The sequence below is a fragment of the Sinocyclocheilus grahami genome, unplaced genomic scaffold (assembly GCF_001515645.1).
Source record: "Sinocyclocheilus grahami isolate Dianchi unplaced genomic scaffold, SAMN03320097.WGS_v1.1 scaffold1229.1, whole genome shotgun sequence".
NCBI classification, from domain to species: domain Eukaryota; kingdom Metazoa; phylum Chordata; class Actinopteri; order Cypriniformes; family Cyprinidae; genus Sinocyclocheilus; species Sinocyclocheilus grahami.
In genome coordinates, this window is record NW_015506408.1 from 217053 (window position 1) to 230113 (window position 13061).

The window sequence follows — 13061 nt, forward strand, 5'->3', positions numbered from 1 at the left end:
AAGTTGGCCTGCTTTTTTAACGAGGTTTTTTTTTTTTTGTTTACATGATGTCAACATGCTCTCCCAGTGTACGTGTGTGAGGAGAACTGTTCTTCAGGACATGAAATGTAAGTATTAAGTGCATTAATAGATCTGAAATAGAATGGGGGAACTATGGCGTCAGAACCAGGAAGTGTAATTTGCCGAGGGCTCCTTTGAGATTTTTCTATGGGGTTTTTCAATTTATGAATAAAATAAAGCCTGTGGTAAACATAACTTGACGATACTTCTACGTTTTGTTTTACAATATAAACTGCACACACTCACAGCCTAAACCTTCTTACCTAGCTACTTATTAAAAACATATGTTTTCAAAAATTAAAGTTAAAGTTTTACCCTCTGTGCTTATTCCAGGAGGAATTGGGCGAGCCACACATCACTGACACAAACACCTCTCCTGCTGATTTTGTTATCATGGACAACGAAACCACTACAAGTCCTGCAAGCACTGCAGTTGTGATGAGATGATCTTCCAGTGTTTGACATTCAGAAATACACAGTTCATGCGGTTCAAAAAAGGCTGAATAAAAAATCCTCAATTGTATAGCCACAGTTGTGCGTGTGCTTTTTATGCATGAGTGTATTTTGTTTAGTTAGTATTTGTATTTAATAAAGCACTACTGCATTAAAATAATTGGTAAATGAAAAACATTACGTATGATAAACAATCATTTTAAGTACACTGCAATTAAACATTAAGCAAAAACAAATGTAAGCTTTTTAGTTTGACTTAATTGTTATTTATAATTAATGTTAACTTAAAACATTTGAGTTGCTTAATTAAATTTTTTGAGGTAATCGGTGTCTACAACAATTTTGAGTATTCTGAACTTATCGGGTTTTACAGTGTGTACTCCAAACCTTATAGTTACTGAGATGTGAAGAGATTCACTGTAGTTTCTGCAGTTTACAGTGTGGCTCCTCCAGTAGAGCAGAGAGCAGCTTCACTCCTGAATCTCCTGGTTTATTATCACTCAGATCCAGTTCTGTCAGGTGTGAGGGGTTTGATCTCAGAGCTGAACGCAGAGCAGCACAGCCTTCCTCTCCAATACTGCAGTAACACAGCCTGCAGAGAGAAAGAGAAAAACAGCTCAAATCAATAATTATAGTCATGTGTTATAAAGGTTTGTTATTGAAACAATGTAACACTATTCATCTCCATCTCTTCAATAAAAATATGTCTGATTTGAAAAGTGTGTTTTCCTTTATAAAGTGATGGCTATTCTATTTAATGATTTATCAGTCAAATACTGCGTGCATCTCTAATGAATACTCACACAAATCTCAGTCACATTGACATCCTGACATTTATTTCTTTCATTCAGTTGTGGATTCATGTCTTAATGATAGCCTGTGTTTTATATAACATGTTAGTTTTGTTCCTTTAGATTCACAACACATTCCTACAACCCCTACTGCAAACCGAAACAAGAGGAAAATGCAGCAGATTTATGCTAACACTAGTTTGTCTTATGATTTAGTTCTCGAGACTTGAGAAGTGATTAATACTGTGTGCATCTCAAACAAAACCACTGCTAACGGGAAACACATTTGTGTAATTTTACCATTTACTCCAAAGTGAAGAGACTCACAGTAGTTTCTGCAGTTTACAGTGTGGCTCCTCCAGTAGAGCAGAGAGCAGCTTCACTCCTGAATCTCCTGGATTATTATTGTTCAGATTCAGTTCTGTCAGGTGTGAGGGGTTTGATCTCAGAGCTGAACTCAGAGCAGCACAGCCTTCCTCTCCAATACTGCAGTCACACAGCCTGCAGAGAGAAAGAGAAAAACAGCTCAAATCAATAATTAATAGTCATGTGTTATAAAGGTTTGTTATTGAAACAATGTAACACTATTCATCTCCATCTCTTCAATAAAAATATGTCTGATTTGAAAAGTGTGTTTTCCTTTATAAAGTGATGGATATTCTATTTAATGATTTATCAGTCAAATACTGTGTGCATCTCTAATGAATACTCACACAAATCTCAGTCACATTGTATTCATCCTGACATTTATTTCTTTCATTCAGTTGTGGATTCATGTCTTAATGATAGCCTGTGTTTTATATAACATGTTATTTTTGTTCCTTTAGATTCACAACACATTCCTACAACTCCTACTGCAAACCGAAACAAGAGGAAAATGCAGCAGATTTATGCTAACTAGTTTGTCTTATGATTTAGTTCTCTAGACTTGAGAAGTGATTAATAAAGAGGAATCTATCTGCTCAGTAACACAGGGATGGATGATTAGTAGAGCTATGAATTGAACCAATCATGAAGTGCACCTGTAACCTTGGTATTTTAATGCATTTCTTATATAAATATGTGTGTAATATTTTAGTCATAGTGTCGTTCTGCTGTGTTTAAAGTGACTCCTGGCCAGTAGCTAATAAACATTCAGGCAAAGAGGAACTTGGGACTCGCGTGTGGTAGTTTACAATGGGGCTAAAAGAGGACTCGTGTAAAAGGCTCATTTAAAATGATTACAGACTTATGTAGCAAATGAGCATCAAAATAATTACAGAATATGCTTTGAGACAAAGGTCTTGTTAATGTTTTCAGTTTTGTTGAAGGTAATTACACCAACAGTTTTTCAATAACTGAAGAATATGAAAAGTGCAGTATTTGGGGTAAAAAAAAGCATCCTTATACTGTTATCTAATGTGATAAATAGCTGTCTGACTTTCCATTTGTTGACATGATACACTTTAAAAATTATCATGATTTTAACGGTAAAAGACTGTAGAAATGCCACAGTAAAAACCTGTTAAATGATTAACAGTAAGTTTCCTTACAATATATGGTGAATAACTGTAATAGATCTAAACTTTGTTTTCAAGAAAGTAGCCTCAGATTCGACACACAGAGACTGTGTCTGAAATCACACCCTACACCCTCATTCACTAGTCCCTACATTAGTTCACTATATAGTCCACTAGACCGAGTGATTGAAAACTAATGAGGGAATTCAGACACTGATCAACAGCTGCTGTTAACAAGCAGAATCACTGAAGGAAAGAGCAAGAAACAAAACTACAACTAACATACAGCCACATATTTAGATGAAATTAGCCTAAATAAAACAGCAGATGATGATTAAACAACTCCACAAGCAGCATTACCAGCTTCACTCATTACTAACCAGACTCACTTTATTTCTGTCATATATCAACACAAATGCTTTGAGAATTAACAGAGGTGTATATTGTATTGAAAATGTTTTGTTTGGCCTCACCATTTTGGCGATCAGTGGTTGCTTTAGTTGGGCTTTTGACCCTTGAATCTTTAATGTTAGTTTGTTGTAACTGCTTGTGTAAATCACATTTGTTATGACACGAAAAACTGAGAATTAACGTTTGATGATGATGATGATGATGATGATGATGATGATGATGATGATGAAATAATCATCTTATGACCTTGTTCACTGATCACACAGACATCAAGAATCAGCACATGAATCTCAACAAAGTACAAAACAATTTTTTTGGTATTATCACCAATCTTGAGATTCATAGGCTGATTGTTGATGTCTGTGTGTGTTTAAGTTCTGCCATAGGTCAAAGCTTTTATTTGTGCATTTTGTGCTTAGGAATATTTCACAATGATTGCAGTAGTATCAGTGGTGCAACTCAAGAGTATTACTTATATGTTACACACTTAATAAAAGATTAAACATTAGGTGAGATCAGTGAATCACCCTAGTTCAGGATAGTCTTGACATCACAAACACCAGTTCTATCTGATCATAGATTATGCTTTTCTTGCTATAAAATCTGTGTTAAACACAGCTAATTTAAGCAACCAAAGAAAAACTATTTTCTTTAAAGTTAAGGTTCAAGAGCCCAACTAAAGCAAACACAGATCGTCATTATGGTGACTTCAAATATTTTCGGACACTACCATGATGAAGATCAGTGTTTGCTTAAGTTGTGATCTTGAACCTTGATTTTTAACATTATCTTTAATTGGCTGCTTTAAAAGTTGTGTTTTATCAACACATTTGTTGTGGTAAAAAAGAGCCAAAGCACAATAATGCTGTTGGCTGTGCTTTGCAAATGAAATTGCCATCTTTAAAAAAACCGGTTCATTGATTTTTTCCAGAGTCTCTTGTTGTACCAAAGTGATGTTATTGCAACTTATTTGAGCAAATGAACATGCGGGCTATTATGAAAGATTGCACAAACCACTTAAATAAATAAGATTAACAGGCTATGAAACACACACATAAAGAATCAGCGTATGAATCTCAACAATGGTGACAATCAAAAAATTAATAAACAGATCGACTCTGAACATCACATGCTACTAAAACGCAACACAAAAACAAAAGCAAAAATAAAAGCACCTAGTAAGAATTAAAGAAAATAAGTGAACAATTCAGCAGCATCATTCATGCCACAATGCATGCTGGGAGTTATGTTGAGTTTTGTCCTGTGCTGGTACCCAGCATGCATTGCAGCATGAAGCTTTTGATTGTCACCATTGTTGAGATTCATGTGCTGATTCTTGATGTCTCTGTGTGTCCATCATAATTGTCTATCATCTCAGTTTGCAGTGTCATATAGCTATCTTAAACAACATGAAACAAGTGAAAACCCATACTATAGTTTTCAAGATCAGTGAATCAGGCCACTAAAAGATTATCACACCATCATCAACAAATAACCAGAACCATTTAAGCACAGTTGTGTTATGCTTTTATTGCTATAACAAATGTGCTTTACAATTACAGTTACAACAACCAGAGAAGCTAGCATTAAGAAGTGAAGGGTCAAGAGCATTACTAAAGCTAACACTGATCGCCACGATGGTGAGGTCAAACAAAACGTTTTCAATAAACCATCTAAATCTCTAAATTCTCAAAGAATTTTTGTAGATATATGACAGAAATAAAGTCAAACTGTAATGCTGTTTGTGGAGTTGTTTGATCATGTTCTGCTGTCTTATTTCAGTTGATTTCATCTAAGGCTGTGGCTGAAGTCAGTTGTAGTTCTTGTGTTTCTCTTTTCTTCAGTCATTCTGCTTGTTAACAGCAGCTGTTCATCAGTGTCTGAATTCACTCATTAGTGTTCATTCTCTCGGTCAGGTGGACTGTATTAGTAAACGCATGTAGGGAATAGTGAATGAGGGTGTAGGGTGTGATTTGAAACACAGCCTCTGAGTGTCGAATCTGAACGCTGATACTACAAGGACTGCAGAAGGTTACTTTCTCGACAATAACAAATATTACCCAGAATACATATTTTTTTTACGGGATTATAATGTTGTAATGAAAAAACAGGATGTTACTGTCAGAATATGGCCGTTTTTTTACAGCAATTTTTTACAGTGCAGTTAACAAAAGTAAATTATTTTATTTCATTAATTTTTTTATGGGGCTTCAACTGAGGGCAACAAACAAAACCACTGCTAACGGAAAACACATTTGTGTCATTTTACCTTTTACTCGAAACCTTATAGTTACTGAGATGTGAAGAGACTCACTGTAGTTTCTGCAGTTTACAGTGTGGCTCCTCCAGTAGAGCAGAGAGCAGCTTCACTCCTGAATCTCCTGGTTTATTATAGCTCAGATCCAGTTCTGTCAGGTGTGAGGGGTTTGATCTCAGAGCTGAACTCAGAGCAGCACAGCCTTCCTCTCCAATACTGCAGTCACACAGCCTGCAGAGAGAAAGAGAAAAACAGCTCAAATCAATAATTAATAGTCATGTGTTATAAAGGTTTGTTATTGAAACAATGTAACACTATTCATCTCCATCTCTTCAATAAAAATATGTCTGATTTGAAAAGTGTGTTTTCCTTTATAAAGTGATGGATATTCTATTTAATGATTTATCAGTCAAATACTGTGTGCATCTCTAATGAATACTCACACAAATCTCAGTGACATTGTATTCATCCTGACATTTATTTATTTCATTCAATTGTTGATTCATGTCTTAATGATAGCCTGTGTTTTATATAACATGTTAGTTTTGTTCCTTTAGATTCACAACACATTCCTACAACTCCTACTGCAAACTGTGACAAGAGGAAAATGCAGCAGATTTATGCTAACACTAGTTTGTCTTATGATTTAGTTCTCTAGACTTGAGAAGTGATTAATAAAGGGGAATCTATCTGCTCAGTAACAGAGGGATGGATGATTAGTTGAGCTATGAATTGAACCAATCATGAAGTGCACATGTAACCTTGGTATTTTAATGCATTTTTCTTTCTCACCAATCAGAAGCTTCGATGGATAGATAAAAGGGCCAAAGTCAGCTCATTCAGGTTTGAAACAATGGATCCAGAGAGACATGAAGGAAGAGGTCGAGGACACCAGAGAGGAGAAGGAGTAGGGAGTGGAGGAAGAAATGAAGGAAGAGGAGGAGGAGAAAGAGGAAGAATATATATATATATGCCCCTGTAACACTTAATGTTGTCACATTTTCCTGGTTAAATAAATATTACATAAAAAAGCAAACAAATATAATTCTATTTTGTATTATATTATTATTATTATTTTTAATTTAATTTAATATTTGTTATACTAATTATACATTTCATAGTGTTTTTATGCATTTTTATATTTATTCCAAAATAATAACTAAAGGCATTAACAATTTGAACAATATATTTTTTTAACAATTTACAGTATTGTTTCATTAGTTAACTACTTTAGTTAACATGAACTAAGAATAAACAACAGCCTACTTCTACAGCATTTATTAATCTTCGTTAATATTAATTTCAACATTTACTAATGTAATATTTTTAATTTATGTTTGTAGTATCGATTATTTTGTCATCCGATTTTTGAGGAGACACTGCCTCCCTTGCCTCCTCGGAGGGAACGCCCTGATTGTACTGTAACTGTTGCACTATACTGCTGTAATTCAAAGACATGCATCAAATTGCCTCACATACAGATATAATTTCTGTATGTGTTACAGTTACAGTAATCAGTACTTCAATTTTTGTCATTAGGTAGTTATACTCTGCTGTGTTTAATGTGTTTTGCAGAGAATCTTTGAGATTGAAGGTCGGCCTGCTCCCCATGAGATTATCTTTGTTGATGAGGCTGGGTTTAACCTGACCAAACCAAAAGAAGGAGAAGGGGGAGGAACATAATTGGCCATTGGGCTATTGTGAATGTCCCTGGTCAACGAGGAGGGAACGTCACTATGTGTGCGGCCATCAGCCAACGAGGGGTACTCCACCGCCATGCCATTCTTGGACCTTATAACACTATGCTCCTCCTTGGTTTCCTTGATGGTCTAAGAGAGCGTGAGTTCCAGCTTGACCAGAGGGAGCCAGCACAACCAGTGCTGCCTTGCTATGTTGTTGTTTGGGATAATGTCAGCTTCCATCGCTCCATCGCTTCCATCGCTTAGGGGACCACACGCAAAATAACTTATTACCAGTTTTTGTAGTATTGTTTTGAATTTATCACATTATTGTGTAGGACTGTGTTGTAGTGTGTGTTTTTGAGGGTTTGTGTGTCATGTCTGAGAGCAAAGTTTGGTTTTTCAGCAAGACTGTTTTGAGTGGAGAGCTTCATTTTGACCTGAATATAGGACGTTAGGGGAATTGAGTTAGAAGTTATGGATTTGTGTTTAGAGTTCTGCAAAAAAGAAAAAAAGGCATAATTTCAAGAAATGTGTTTAAGCAATCGAGAAAAACTGTAAGTAATAATGTGATCTTCAAGCAGTACACAGTAAATTCCCGAGTGTTAAATTAACACTGCTTGGAGCATATATGGTCCCACTCTAAAAGAGTGTTAAAGTAACACTGAAGCGGTGTTAACATTAATTAGATAATTATGTGATTAATTAAGTGCTGATTGATCATTAGTGATGAACAGCTGCTGTTAACAAGCGGAATCACTGAAGAAAAGCGAAACACAAGAACTTCAACTGACTTCAGCCACAGCCTTAGATGAAATCAACTGAAATAAACTACATTAAATCCATCAAGATTTCAGCAGAAGATAATTAAACAACTCCACAAACAGCATCACCAGCTTCACACATTACTAACCAGTTTACCAACTTTTTTTCTGGAGTATCTAAAACAGAAATTCTTTATTGAGAATTAAGGTTTAGATTTTTTTTTCAACTTACCGTTTTGGTGATTAGCGTTTGCTTTAGTTGCCTCTTGACCCTTGACTTGATAAGAATACATTTCTCTTTTGATGTTACAATTGTGTTTATAAAGCACATATGAGATGGCAAGCAACTTTTGATTAAGCCATTTCACGCATGTGAGTTTTCATTGCATATTATCTAAATCTGTAGAGCTTTTATGATTTCTGTATTATATCATGACCTACGATCCAAGATAATGTAAGAAATCAAAATTGAAACATTTTTAGAAATATAGTTCATACAGAAGTTTAAACTCTGGCACTCATAGAAATCAGCATATGAATCTCAGCGATGGTGACTAAATATTCTGACCATTTTGATTGTTTTTTTGAACGTCACAAAACAAGACAGTAAAAAGTCACAACAAAAATAAAAGCAAATAGTAAGAATAAAAGAAAATCCTAAAACAATGCAGCGGCATAATTTATTCATGACACAATGCATGCTGGGAGCCATGGATGAGTTATGATTGGTGCACCCAGAATGCACTGCAGCATGAATCTGTCTGATGATCATCACCATCGCTGAGATTCATATGCTGATTCTTGATGTCTATGAGTGCCAGAGTTTAAACCTCTCTATGAACTATATTTCTAAAAATGGTTCATTTAGTTTTTTCACATTATTTTATATCATAGAACTGCAATAATACAGAAATCATAAAAACAGCACAGATGTTGTACACCGGTGTGCAAAATGTTTTAAAAGCCCTTCATGTTTCTTTAAAATGCAGTTGTGATCAATAACAAACCGTATCACGCATCACCACTGATGACACGCGACAATCGGGACAAGCACAACATCTACAACAGTATCATATTATAGCCAACGTTACCTGATTATTTTTTCTCTTGGTTTTTCTTACCATAACCAATGTGATTCATAAACACACTTACAGCAACCAGAGAAAAACTAATGTTAGAGAGTCAAGGGTCAATAACTCAACTAAAGCAAATGCTTATCTCCACAGCGGTGACTTCAAATTGTATTATTTTCAATAAACATTAATATCTAAACCTCTGTTAATTCTTAAGACATTTTTTGATGCATGACAAAAAGTCAAACTGGTTAGTAATGTGTGAAGCTGGTGATGCTGTTTGTGGATTTGTTTAATTATCTTCTGCTGAGATCTTGATGGATTTAATGTAGTTTATTTCAGTTGATTTCATCTAAGGCTGTGGCTGAAGTCAGTTGAAGTTCTTGTGTTTCGCTTTTCTTCAGTGATTCTGCTGTGGATGAAGTCAGTTGTAGTTCTTGTGTTTCTCTTTTCTTCAGTGATTCTGCTTGTTAACAGCAGCTGTTCATCACTAATGATCAATCAGCACTTAATTAATCCCATAATTATCTAATTAATGTTAACACCGCTTCAGTGTTACTTTAACACTCTTTTAGAGTGGGACCATATATGCTCCGAGCAGTGTTAATTTAACACTCGGGAATTTACTGTGTACATGGTTCAATGGGCATAGTAAAAAAGTATTGACATTGAATATATACACAATTAATAGAAAAAGGAAGGGTGGCAGCATTCACAGTATAATGCATGCTTACTAATTTCTTGGTTAATAAACAACACCAGAAATAACAGAATGTGTGTAAATGAAAATTAATTGAAGGGTTAAGTTTATTAGTTTTTTTCCTCAGGAGTGTGTGGACCCCCTTCACCTAAGGAGACTGGTGTCCATTTCAATGGATGGGCCCAATGTGAATTTTAAATGTTTTGAACTCCATTCTTCCAACAAGAACATGCAGAAAGGTATGGAGGTTCTCAACTTGTTGCTGTGGGGAGCTGTGGACTCCACACGTTACATAATGCAGTCAAAAGTGACTTTTCCAAATGGCAAGTGGAGAAACTGCTGAGAACCATGCACACATTATTCCATAATGTGCCAGCAAGGAGAGAAGACTACACTGCTGTGACCAAGTCCACCGTCTTCCCTTTATCTTTCTGTGGTCATCGGTGGCTTGAAAACGAGCCTGTGATAGAGAGGGCTCTTGAAGTTTGGCCATCACTTACACAGTACATGGATGCGGTGAGAAGAAAACAACTCCCAAACCCTGGGACAGCATCTTTTGACACAGTGGAGGATGCCATGAAAGACACACTCATCGTGGCCAAGTTACACTTCTCCTTGACTGTTGCCAGGCTTTTCAGTCCCTTTTTGAAGAAGTATCAAACAGATGAGCCAGTGATGCCTTTCCTCAGCAATGACCTGGCTGAGCTGATCAAGGTACTGATTTATATGGATAGCTCTGTACATTATCAGCACATAACTATTGCCACTACTGATTAGGCTTAATTGAATTCATTAACATTAACACTTTGTTAATGAATAATAAGTAATTTCTTGAACTTTCATTAATTGGAATTAGGATATGATATATATGGCTTTATATTTTTTAGAAATGTGGGCACCAGATACTTCCATTTACTTCTGAGATTATTTTTTGGCAGAGTCTCCTGAGACGCTTCATTAAGAGGGAGGTCCTCCAGGATATCACCACACTGCAGATAACCAAACTGGATGTAACTGACAAGAAGAACTGGCTTCCACCAAAGGATATTGATATCGGCTTGGGTGCTGAGTCAGTCCTCAAGGTAGTGTGGTAATTTAGAAAGATCTTTTTATACATTTTGTTCAGCAGTAGCAAATATCATTTTATTGTACAAAGTATGACTTCTTAATTCCCACGTCCAGAGCAGGAAAATCTTTGAGTTCGTAGTCCTTGAGTTTAAAAGAGACTGCATGCCAGGACTTTCAAACATCGTCAAGAGAAGAGCCCTCTCAAATATGCAACAGTTAGGCAGATGGCGTGTCTGGACCCCTCTGTCATGTTCAGAGACCCAGACAAGTGCAAAAGGCAGATGAAATGTCTTGTACAGACATTTCTGCAAGACAAGCAACTGAGAAGAACTGGCTTCCACCAAAGGATATTGATATCGGCTTGGGTGCTGAGTCAGTCCTCAAGGTAGTGTGGTAATTTAGAAAGATCTTTTTATACATTTTGTTCAGCAGCAGCAAATATCATTTTATTGTACAAAGTATGACTTCTTAATTCCCACGTCCAGAGCAGGAAAATCTTTGAGCTCGTAGTCCTTGAGTTTAAAAGAGACTGCATGCCAGGACTTTCAAACATCGTCAGGAGAAGAGCCCTCTCAAATATGCAACAGTTAGGCAGATGGCGTGTCTGGACCCCTCTGTCATGTTCAGAGACCCAGACAAGTGCAAAAGGCAGATGAAATGTCTTGTACAGACATTTCTGCAAGACAAGCAACTGACAGGAGGTGTTTCTGCTGGTAGGAATAGTTGTAGAAGAGGCTTTTAACAAAAGTAAGAGGTCAGCACAGAGAATTAATTTTTTTAATATTTTAATTGTGCTGTTAACACAATCTGTGTTATGGCCAGAACTTTTTTGCTTTACCTTTTAAAGATGTTTAATTTCACACATCTAATAGCATTGCTTTTACAAGTTTGTCCTTTTCAGTACACTTATTATTTGTTGTGTGCACTTTTTTCTTTTCTATTTTTCTAGTCCGGATCATATTTTTGAGTACAGATCTATTACTATTGTTATATTCATGGTTAAGCACCTGTTCTGTGTGCAGTAGCTGACTTGGTATTGAAATAGGCTTTATCCACCATTATCAACAAATGTAGATACAGTAATGATTCTGCTCATTATAACCGTTACAGATTGTTGCTATATTTTAATGATGTATTGTAATGATTTATCAAATAAAAATGCACTATTTTTGTCTTTTTCACTTGTTTTGTCTTAGGGGATGTCATTCTCCAACAAATGCCTTCCTGTCTGTTGAGTGCAGAAGTGAGGAGTTCCTCTCCTTCCCAACGATGCAAAAGAGACTTGACGTCTTCTTGAGCAGTTTCCTTAGTAACTACCAAGAGCTTTTTGCCACAAGCTTCTGATTTTGTCTCATGGACAGGCCACTGTTGAAAGAGGCTTTTCTGTTAATAAAGAAATAGAAACCTGCAACATGCAAGAGGACACTTTAGTAGCACAGAGGCTGGTATGTGACTATGTCACTCGACATGGAGGTGTTACCAAAGCTCCCCTGACAAAAGAACTCTTGAGTTCGGTGGCATCAGCCAGAACCAGGTACCATCTCTACCTTGAGACAGAGAGAAAGAAGAAAGAATCCCTTGCACAGGGGCAAAAGAGAAAGGCGGCAGAGGATTCCTTGGAGGAACTTAAAAAAAGGAGGAACACTATACAAACAGTTGCTGAAAGTCTTTCCAGAGATGCAGACAAATTTGCAGAGGAGGCTGAGGGCAAGGCTGGCAGTAAGATGGCTCAGCTAATAACTAAGTCAAATGCTTTGAGGAGGGCCAGCAAGGAAAAATCAGCTGAGCTCAAGAACATTGAGAAGGAGATTCTGTCCAAGAGAGAAGAGCTGAAATTAATGTAGCACACACGCACACACACATCTGCAGACTCACAGCAAGATGTTTGGAAGTTTTTTTCTTTTCTTTTTCTGTAGTTCAACAATGCATCTAACCTGTCTTCAGTACTGTTCAATTTGAATAAATTTACTTTGCCAGTAATTTTGTGATTCTGCATTTTCCTTTGTGTGTGTGTGTGTTTGATGTCGTGATATAGGTCTTACATTTTATTCTTAATGGTATTAAAAAGGTCTTAAAAAGTCTTAATTTTGACTTGGTGAAACCTGCAGAAACCCTGATTACAAAACCATACAAATAAAGTATTTCTATATTATAAAAGTCAGGGGTATTCAATTAAAGTTCCAAGAGGCGCGGCCTCTATATTTTTTTCCAAGCAGGTCCGAACAAAAAAATTGTATATATATATATATATATAATTTTTTTTTTTTTTTTTTATTTATTGCTTTTTTTCATTTAGATAAATTTGT

General features: G+C 36.1%; 1 protein-coding gene and 1 long non-coding RNA gene across 5 annotated transcripts in view; one reads left to right on the top strand and one right to left on the bottom strand.

Moving 5' to 3' along the window:
* LOC107568263 (uncharacterized) overlaps positions 1 to 543 on the top strand; it is a 902-nt gene extending 359 nt beyond the window's left edge. The window contains exons 2-3 of the long non-coding RNA XR_001606733.1: positions 68 to 107; positions 394 to 543. This is a non-coding gene — a long non-coding RNA (uncharacterized lncRNA). The remainder of the gene's footprint in view (positions 1 to 67; positions 108 to 393) is intronic.
* Positions 1 to 13061, bottom strand: part of LOC107568261 (NACHT, LRR and PYD domains-containing protein 12-like) — a 35459-nt gene that overhangs the window by 5104 nt on the left and 17294 nt on the right. For 3 of the 4 annotated variants that reach the window (XM_016254196.1, XM_016254194.1, XM_016254195.1), the window contains 3 exons: positions 5529 to 5702; positions 1632 to 1805; positions 932 to 1105 (listed from right to left, as the gene is read on the bottom strand). In XM_016254196.1, the coding sequence (XP_016109682.1) occupies positions 932 to 1105; positions 1632 to 1805; positions 5529 to 5702 (522 nt within the window). The remainder of the gene's footprint in view (positions 1 to 931; positions 1106 to 1631; positions 1806 to 5528; positions 5703 to 13061) is intronic. The other variant, XM_016254197.1, reaches the window with a different exon arrangement.